Genomic DNA, 10,261 nt, shown 5'->3' with positions numbered 1-10,261 from the left:
ATTATAATCATTATTCCAATTAATTATTTCTTTCTTATGAAAATGTTGCTACGTTTTTACTTCCACTGCACTTCTTGTCTCATTACATGCTGTCCCAAGAACATATTCATATGCAATTTAGACACAGTATATAGATACTTTGCACAGAATGGGAAAACAAATTTATGGATATTTTACACTGATATTACATAAAGTAGAATAGTATATCAAATCATTCTGCTACATTTTTTATAACATAGTTGAGAATCACCTTTGTTTAAAGTTAAAGCTGTATTTAGTTTACTTATTTTTAAATAATAATTTTTACATATACATACATATATACATATATATATATATATATATATATTTTTTTTTTTTTTTTTTTTTTTTTTACACACACACACACACACACACACACACACACATATATATATATATATATATATATATATATATATATGTAAAAATAATTATTAAAAAATAAGTAAACTAAAACATTGTCTTTGCTTTAACTGGGAAAAGCAGTGTACTTTTTATTTAATTAAATCAGGCACCTACCATAATTAAACTAAAGTAAACAAGGTACTTTTATTTTGACACCTATAGGAAAGGCTGCAGTAACGTCAAGCTAAACAGCACATGCTGATATGATTATTGCATGTCTAAGTCGCTCAGTGAGTATATCATTATGTAAACCTGCTATTTGGTTTCATATCCGCGTCTTCCGCATTCATAAGCGCGCATGTAACGCGAGCTTTTAGTTTATCTTCATACGTTAGCAGTTTAGCAGTGCGTTTGTGTCTGTGCACTCCGTGACACTTTAGCCAGAGGGGCCCAAACTTGGTCCTGGAGGGCCGGTGTCCAGTAGAGTTTAGCTCCAACTTGCCTCAACACACCTGCTGGTAAGTGTCTAGTAACGTTATGCCTGTAAGAGCTTGATTAGCTGGTTCAGCTGTGTTTATTTGGGGTTGAGCTAAACTCTGCAGGACACCGGTCCTGGGCACCCTTGCTTTAAATAATTAACGTTAAGCGATTCCCAAAACCATAGTTGCTAACTTGTTAGCAACTTAGTTGGTTGGCAATGGGAAATTAACTTAGTTAGCAACTATGGTTTTGGGAATCGCACCCCAGATTGCGTACTTTAACATTTTGTGTAGTGTGTCATTATAAAATGTGCCTGTTGTCCTGTAGCCACGTGTGTAGTCATGGAGACAGACGCGTCTCTCCTCGACGTTGAGCTTGAGCAGAAACAGCAAGAAGAGCTTTATCAACAACTTCTGCTTCAGGTAACCGCTTCGACACACACAGCGCAGATGAAACATTATATACGGCATATAAGCGTTATGTGAGTAATAATGTAATACTATATTTCAAAGCAGTTCCCAGAGAAATATCGACTGGCACAGTACGTTCCGTTTCATATGCATAAAAAATGCACGTTTAAAGGGATAGTTCACTCGAAAATGAAAATGCTGTCATCATTTACTCATCCACATTTTGTTACAAACCTGTGTTACTGTCTGTTTACTGCAAAACACAAAAAGATTTGGTGGGGTTAGAGCATAGGGATTTGTAGATGTAAGGTGATAATACATAGGACAACTTTTTTGAGCAATGTTGTTTGGGCACTTTCTCTTTGAGAATTGGCAACAGATTTCTATCTGGATACTTTAGATCGGCCGTGGGCACGGTGTCTCAGCTGGTTGGCCATTGACGGCAACATTGCTGTGCAAAAAGGTGCACAGAGTATCATTACCTTCAGTCACATTTTTTTTTGTATGGAAATGAATGAAAGTGCATGTTAATTAAGTTTGTCAGTAATTTGACTTTCTGCCTAATAACAATTTCCACCAAAAAACTAATTAAAAATACCATAATGGTAGTCTAACTGTATAATTTACAGTTTATGCATACTTTTCTGGCATCATACAATAGATGTGTGTGGTCCAGTTTGTAAAAGGACAATGTTAAATCGTCAGGGGTGAACTATCCCAGCCAGAAACGTTATGGATTCTGCAGTCTGTATTATCTGATTAAAAACAGAACAGATTTTAAAACACTAGGCATCATACTCCTGCTGACTTTGTAAAAAGTCACATAGGGAAAGACTGGCCATCACACATTAAAGCTGCGGTAGGGAACTTTTGACGCTCTAGCGGTTAATAAACAGAACTGCTTGCGTCTTGCGGAAGAACATCGTAGCCGGAACTACTTCTCTCTGTTTAAGTCTATGAAGAATCACAAAGGTACTGGGTTACTCCGCCGCGGTATCCCCGAAACAATCTAAAATAGTCAGAATATAAACACTTATTATAGGTGCACCCTAGTGATTCAGGACAAGCTAAAAACACGGGTTGGAAAATGGATTCATGGTGTACTCGCTTATTATATACATTTTCTACATTTTGAACACAAACAAAGTTACGGACCGCAGCTCTGATTGGTTATTTTTTACCGGGAGCGATGGAGTTTCTGCAAATGGCAATAGGACCACTGGGAGGAGCCAGAGGAGCTTGATTTTTTTCACAGATTATCTGTCTCATATTCTACTGTCAGGACATAATAACAGGTTTAATAAATATGTAAAAAATATTTTTTACAAAAGTTCCCTACAGCACCTTTAAACGACCAAGGATCACACACTACCTAACTTTGGAGCTCAGTATCTCCTTTATTTTTATGCAGGTGACATGTTTAACTTTTCCATCCTGACCACAGACTATTCTACTTTTGCATTACATTTCAGATGATTTGTAGAATTGAATTTCCTTTCCCAACTTGTATGTGTTCACAATACTCTTTAGATAAAGTCGTCTACCGATTGTACAAATGAAAACGTATATCTCTGAAACTGTAAACAAAATTTGTTGTCCTTTGGTTACTAAACCCAGATGGAGAGCTATTCTAAGACAAAAACAACTTTTGTTTTATCCAAACTTACAGACCATGGGAAAAGTGCAAAGCGAAAGTCCCCTCTCCAAAGTCATCTGTCCACAACCAGGTTAGTCTCATATTTTATACAAATTCTCTCAGGACATTATATTTTGGAGTCATTGGTGGTTTTTGTTTATTATGTAATGAAACTTGTTTGAATTTATCCGCTTTATATCAGGCATGTGTGTGAAGACCTCCTCCGTGTCAGACAAAAAGAAGGTCTTTCTGAATATCTGTCAGTCCCAGGCGGTGCCGCCCCCTCCTCATCTGTCCCAGCAAGCACTCGTGGATCTCCTGGAGTCAGAAGACCCGACGAGTTACAGAGTGCCCATGAGTCTCGGCGAGCCACATACAGAAGTGGACAACAGTGAGAGACTTTCACATTTTCTCCATTTGCCTTTTATTATCGATTCCATAATCCAAACTGAAATTTATTGTTTCAATTCAAAGCGTAGTCTAATCTGGTTGACATAAGTCACCAAATAGGAAATAACTATAACGATAAGGAAATAAACTGTTCTAAATGGTGTCATTAAATGTGAATGGCAAGAACCGACACTTAAAGCTAAAATGAATGAAAGGAAGTAGATTTGCAATGGAAATATTCTTATGTTTGCCAGGCACACAAGGCTGTACTGTGTATGATGTCGTGATCAACGATGAGTTCTTCCAGAAATGTCAGGTGTGTGTCTTGTATGTGGAGGTATGCAGTGAAAGTACCTCAGGAATATCTGACCGCATTCATGGCTATCATTGTGTATGTTTGCACCCAACAGAAAGATGGCCTTTTTCAGCAGTTTCTTATCGCAGTGTCTTTGGAGGGACTGGAAAACAAATACAACCTTGAGTTGAGCAGAGGTCAGACTGAATACAGCACATCTTGATACTTATCATTATTCTTCATGAGGGTCAGAAATTAACTTTTCCATTAAGGGGCAATATTTGCCGCCTGGAATTAATTTTCATTTACACAGTTTAATGCTGCACTTCTACTTGTATTTACACACGCACAAAAAAAAAAAATGAAATAGAAATAGCCCTAGATATAAAATAAAAAAAACAGGAATTCATTAGTATTGATTTTTTCCCCAAGCCACCATTAATTTCTGACCCGCCTCTGCATCTGTCTAGTTTAGAAAATGCAACTTCCATACCATGTCCACTGATCCTTTCATGTCATTTCCCCCCCCCCAGATACTAAGGTTTTGAAGAACAGGAAATTCATGGGCTCTATAGCAGAACAAAACATTCGTACCAAGAGTAAGCCAATCATCCAGGAAATTGACTCGAAGTGAGTTCTTTGTTACTTTGGGGTGATTGGGGTGGTGCTCAATAAGGTTGTGGGGGGGTTGGGGTAAATCTCAAAACAAATAACACTACATGTAAACACCAATGTCTATGGTAAAATCCTAAACCGTAAAAACAGCTAATTAAACAACTTTACAGGTAAAGTTTTGACAAAAACTTTGTCTTGTAAAAAGCAAATGCTGCTTATGGAAAAGCAGAAATACAGCGGTTATCCCATACACCATATCAAATGCATGCTAAACTTACAGCATATGTAATGGGGTTTGCTACATTCATTCATCTGTGTATCAAACCTGTGAAACATTTGTACTACAATCTTAATGAACATAAACATAATTTAGTTATATTAGATGTATGTTTTATCAGTGATTTTAGGATTTAATTGGGCAAATTAGTGATATTCTGCAAACAGCTTTGTCAAAAGAGGAGTAAACAATTTGAGGTTTCAGTTTCTTTGTGAATTAAGCAAATTTTATGTAGTTTTTTTCCTTTCTTTTTTTCTCTATCATATATCAGTATTTGCTTTAGCCATTGACAATATCGTCTGGCCTTGTAGAATCTAGAATTATTTTGTTTTCAAATATTTATAAAATACAAAAAAAAAAAACCCTCCAATAATTATAATGTAAATAAATAAATGCAAACAGTGGTTTGATTGTTAAATGAGGTGACGTGCTTCTGAACTCAACATGAAAAAACAGATTAAATCGGGTGACACTTCTGGATCAGTATTGCAAGGATACATTTTGCTTAAAGGGTTAGTTCACCCAAACATTTAAAATGGCCCATAAATTACTTGCCCTCAAGTCATCCTAGGTGTATATGGTTTTCTTATTTCAGAGGAATCCAGTCGTAATTATAAAAAAAAGTTGTCTTTGATTTTTCAAGCTCTATCATTGCAGTCAGCAGGTGTTGCAGTGCATCAGTTCAGAAGAAGATAAATAAAAATCCAAAAACTCATCCATTTAAAAACAAAAAAGTGTCTCACACAGCTCAGGGGGGTGAACAAAGTCCTCCTTCAGTGATTTGATGTGTTTATGTAATAAAAATAACCATATTCAAAATGTAATAATCACTTTAATCTAGCATGTGCAAGTTGCAACACTGACCTCCATAACCTCATCCTCCCAGAGCTGCTTGTGTACAACTGTAGGTGCAAGCTAGATTAAAGTGATTATGTTTTGAATATGGATATTGAGTTGTCAGTGTGTGCGGCCTACTGTTAACATACAGTGCCCTCCATAAGTATTGGAACCTTGAAGACAAAATTGCTTTCTCTTGCTGTGCAGTCAAGACATTTGCAAATATGATTAAACGATGAATATGCAACAAAACTACAGTATGTCACATTTTATTATTGTGTCTTTCGACACATACATGTTTTACCAAATAAAAAGGACAGCACTTTGAGTTCATCTGTCTTCAACTGGTGAAATTAATGTTCAATTATATTTAAATCTGGAGACTGATTTGGGCAATCCAAGACTTTAAATTTCTTTGCCCTGATAAAGTCCTTGTCTGAACTGGCATGGTGTTTTTGGTAATTGTCCTGATCCAATATGAAGTGCTTTCTAATGAGTTTGGTGGCATTTTCTTGAATATTGGTAGCCAAGATGATTTTATACTCTTAGAAGTCATCAATAAATGAAGTGGTCCTGTTCTAGAGACAGCCATTCATGCGTTTCCATGCCTTGACTCCACCTCCACCAAGCTTTACAGATGAGCTTGTATGTGTAGGATCATTTGCAGTTCCCTTTTTTTCTCCACAATTTTGCTTTCCAAACACTTAGATCAAGGTTCATCTTTGTCTCATCGGTCCATCAACTCAGTTCCAAAACTCTACTGGCTCACATTTGTGAAGAATCTTGCCTTTGTATTTTTGGTCCTGAGCAGAGGTTTGCATCTTGCCGTGTAGCTTCTGTAATTCTGTGTCAAATTCTCCTTTAAGCTGTAGATTGACAGAGCATCACCCCAGCTTACTGGAGGTTGTTGGTAATTTTACAGACATGTATTTTAGGGTTCACTTTCACAGCTTTTATGATTTGTCTGTCATCAACTACTATTGTTTTTCTCAGCCGATCAGGTCGTCGCTGGTTGTTGATGACGCCAGTTACCAAATTTCTCCATGCCCTGTTTTTCCTATAGTTCTAATTGACTTCCTCTTTTCTTTAAGCCTCCAAATTTCTTGCTTTTCTTTCAGAGTTGACTTCCTTGTCTTCAACCTGGTTTGTGTTTCCTCGTCAAATGCAAGACTTAGAATGCAGAAGCAACGGATATAACTGATAACACACTTTCTCTACTTTTAATATCTGAAGAATGGATGCAACAGGACACAGCTGAACACTTAGAAAGACATGTGAGGAAACTGTTCCAATACTTCTGCTCACATCAGATAGGGAGATGAAACTTGAAAAGTGCTGATCTTCTTAGCTGGTAAAACATATTTGTACTGAATCACCCAATAATAAAATGTGACCACCTGTAGTTTGTCTCGTATTCATCTTTTAATCATATTTACAGGTTTCTTGACTCCACAGCAAACAGAATAATTTTGTCTTTACTGTTCCAATACTTGTGGAGGGCACTGTATGTCTCTGTGGCTCATTGCTCTTTTCTGCACCTGATCCCATTGATTGTTGACCTGCTGAATAGCTATAATGTGAATTCCTTTAATCACTTTGTTCTTTGTGGACAGGCAGTCTGACTCCTTTCCTTCATCAGCCAAACGGTATGTTTATTTGGATAGTTTTTTTTAATGCATTTGTAAATTTAGTGTTTCCCTTTCAAATGTGTTTTGCTTTCACTTATGTTTGACAAACCAGGGATGAGTACAAAGACTTAGTTTTGTCTTTATTTGATGCTTAATGTGGTATATAACTGATTATAGTGAGGCAGAACTTTACCTGTAACTTAAATGAATGTCTTCATTGTGCTTCATACTCCAGTCCAGAGTTCAGTTTATTAGTGGAGCCCCCAACTGGAAATGCGGAGCATCTGATCGCTGAGATTCTTCTACCTGGAGTGGTGAGTAATGGAGGCCTGGTTTTGGATTACGTTCAAGCACTTGTTAACACACAGTACACGATTCTAGACTTGACTGTCTTCCTCACTAGATATCTGCTCGCGCTCTTGTTCTGGATTTGGGAGAGGACAGACTAGTGCTGAATGCTCGACTTTCTCTTTTCCACTTGGATATTTTCTTCCCCCTGCTTATTGACCAAGAAAACAGTGCTGCCCAGTTCAACACAAATACACAAGTAAGTAAGCATAGCATACTTTGCCCAATTAAAGGTTATTATTATTTTAATTTTTTTAAAAGCGGTACACAGTTACCGCTCTTTGACCCATTATATTTGTGCTGGTGCAGATTTGCAGTATGCCTGATACAGTCTTTTCCTGTTTTCTTTTCAGGTGCTCACAGTGACCATGCCAGTAGTGTCTTCATAAAAACTGTTGCAAGGATATTGTTTCATAATAAACTTCATTTAGTATACAGAAAGTGATTTGTGTGTTGCTCAATATGATTTCAATATTCATCAATGATGATACTTATATAAATGTTATATAATATATTTCTATACACTAAACAAAATTATAAACGCAACGCTAAAAGTGTTGCATTTATAATTTTGTTCAGTGTGTGAGTGTGTATGTATGTATGTATGTATAACATTTATACAATTTGTTCTATTCTTTGTTGCCCTCTACCTTCTGCTGGGGATTATTATAGAACTGTGTCCTTTAAACAGCAAAGAGAGACATTTTTGAGAAAGACCGTTATGCTGAGAGTTTGTTGACGTCAAGGAAATTCTGTGCTATGATTTTTTTTTTTGTGTGTTTGGTGCAGACCCACGGGAAACATTTGTGTATTTGGGTTTTTTCTTAATCAAGAAATAAAAAGCTCTGTAGTGCTTTGATAGAGCCAAATGCAATGTGAATAGAAGCAAATTCTGCATGTTCTAGTGACGTCACATGGAAAAAACTGGTTAGTATTCTTGAAGTATGACTTTAAGAGCAGTCTAGAGAAACTCTACTTTTAAAAAGAGCTGGGGAACCACTGAACTGGTATTCATTAAAATGAATTTATACCTAATTATACAAATCTGTGAGCAATCTAAACAGACTGCAAGGATGATGAACCAAATATTGATTCAAGAAGAAATGACTCGTTATGAATAAATAAATGTTCTTCATTAAAACTATTTTTGATTAGAAAAATGTTACGTAGCCGTAGTGTTTAGTGTTCACAGAAAGAAAGAAAAAAAGTGACCATTTTAAGACTCTAGCTACACAAAAATAACTGATTCATAATCTACTAAAGTCTGTTATATTGCCATCCAGCCAACAAAGGCCAAGTAATTTTCTAACAAAGCAACAATTGTGCGAGCAGAACATTTAGCCTTGGACCTCACTGCATGGCTCAGCAACTTTCCCATCTACTGCAACTTCAATCATCTTTCTAATCCGCTATCTGTGGGGTTACTATTTTGGCTAATTCTCTTTAATAAAGAAAGGTTTAAGGACAAACAAAACATTATTTTATATTCCTAGACAATACCTGTAAGAAATGAGAGCCCATCCATTTACCTCAAAGTTGTCTTCGCCGTTACCTTGTGTCAAATAGAAAATGTCTTCTAGGAAGAATTGTCTAAATCCCCTGTGCTATTTTTGTTCCCAACTGGCCTTTTGTTTTTTCTGTCTCTTTTTATATCCCTGTGTTTGTTATGTGAGGTCATTCCCCCTGTCTCCCCTAATCCCTCATGGTGGTCATCTTTCTGTCCCAGAGTTCATATCTAATCCATCCATGGTCCTATGCCGTAGCTGCTAACACCCTCCATCTGTCCCTGTCCTCATATAAAAACGACTCATTGTCCCGCATTACAAAGCTCTCATAACTTGCGGGACTCTCCCCTCATCATCCTTCGTGTGCCAGTGTTTCATCCTTTTCTGCTGTGAACCCACCCTACCATCACCAAAAGGTAAAAGTCTTTTTGTTACTTCTAAAACAATTGCATGTTCAGTCATTTCTTTCCATATGCAGAAAAGTAATTACATTTTCAGCATATTTCAGTATATCTTTAGAAATTTTATGAGTGCAGTTATAATAATGTTTTTACTGTGTTTGATTGTCCTGTACCGGGTGTGTGTACTCATTTAGGACTCCAAAATAGATGTAATTAAGTAACCGTGAGCAGAACAGTGTGTATAGTCTGTACTGTTTTGTGTAGTGTTTGATGATGTCCTTGACCAAATGGACTTGATGGAACTATGAATAAATTTAACTTTCTAAGCCATAAAGATGTAACTCATGTAATCTCTCCCTGGGTCCTGGCTAAAATTAAACCGTCAGAATTCTGGTTAATGCTGCTATGACCTTTCAAAATGTACAAGCCCCTCAAACGCCCTTTTTGTCTGTCACTTTCTCATCCTGTTGTTTCTTGCATCTATCCCTACTTGGTTCAATCCAGAGCTAGGGGCATCTTCCTCTTGTAATTTGATCAGTTTGTGCCAAATTTGCTATACTCATTCTCTTTAGATGCTGATAATCTCATTAGCAAAGTAAAAGCAGGGCGAAATGTTGAAAGTGCGCTGGTTTTAGATGGGCAGTGGCACTGCATGTGCTTGCAAGCCTTTGTCCAGAGACAGTAAATAGAGGGGTGGTGACACCTACAGCTACGTGCCTCATACATTCTCTATGCTGAATGCACCATACAGGAGCTATAACATTTTTCAAATAGAAGTTATGGTACGACACTGATGTGAAAGATGAGGCACAGGGAGAGGAATCTGGCAGCGAAATGTAAATGACTGCAATCAAACCGTGTATGATAGTCATTAACTGCAATTCCTGCTAAAAAAAAAATTCCGAAACTAAAGTGTGAAGGAAAAGGAAGAACTGAACAAAGAAAGTGTCAGGAATCATATCTCCCCTGTCTTTTTGTCTGTACATTCCCAGCTGTTCTCACCCCATCAGTCTTCATGTGAAGCATTCAATAAGATGTCAGCACTTTGGGACAATGGAACAATTTAGATCTGA

The 10,261-nt window shown here is 36.9% G+C and overlaps 1 protein-coding gene across 2 annotated transcripts; it reads left to right on the top strand.

The window, feature by feature from the left end:
* Nucleotides 1-566: 566 nt before the first annotated feature.
* pih1d1 (PIH1 domain containing 1) lies at nucleotides 567-7,723 on the top strand. Of its 2 annotated transcripts, none has more exons than XM_052547091.1 (11): nucleotides 567-656; nucleotides 1,174-1,268; nucleotides 2,926-2,983; nucleotides 3,095-3,283; nucleotides 3,537-3,598; nucleotides 3,693-3,774; nucleotides 4,111-4,207; nucleotides 6,920-6,952; nucleotides 7,170-7,248; nucleotides 7,338-7,481; nucleotides 7,636-7,723. In XM_052547091.1, the coding sequence occupies exons 1-11, from the start codon at nucleotides 641-643 to the stop codon at nucleotides 7,669-7,671; spliced, it is 891 nt and encodes a 296-aa protein (XP_052403051.1). In that variant the 5' UTR covers nucleotides 567-640; the 3' UTR covers nucleotides 7,672-7,723. The 2 variants fall into 2 exon arrangements, with proteins under 2 accessions (XP_052403051.1, XP_052403060.1); XM_052547100.1 differs by lacking the exon at nucleotides 567-656 and adding an exon at nucleotides 663-884.
* The last annotated feature ends 2,538 nt before the right edge of the window (nucleotides 7,724-10,261 follow it).

The sequence above is a fragment of the Carassius gibelio genome, chromosome A3 (assembly GCF_023724105.1).
Source record: "Carassius gibelio isolate Cgi1373 ecotype wild population from Czech Republic chromosome A3, carGib1.2-hapl.c, whole genome shotgun sequence".
NCBI classification, from domain to species: Eukaryota; Metazoa; Chordata; class Actinopteri; order Cypriniformes; family Cyprinidae; genus Carassius; species Carassius gibelio.
The sequence above is the reverse complement of the archived record's forward strand: the minus strand, read 5'-3'. Positions and strand labels throughout refer to the sequence as shown.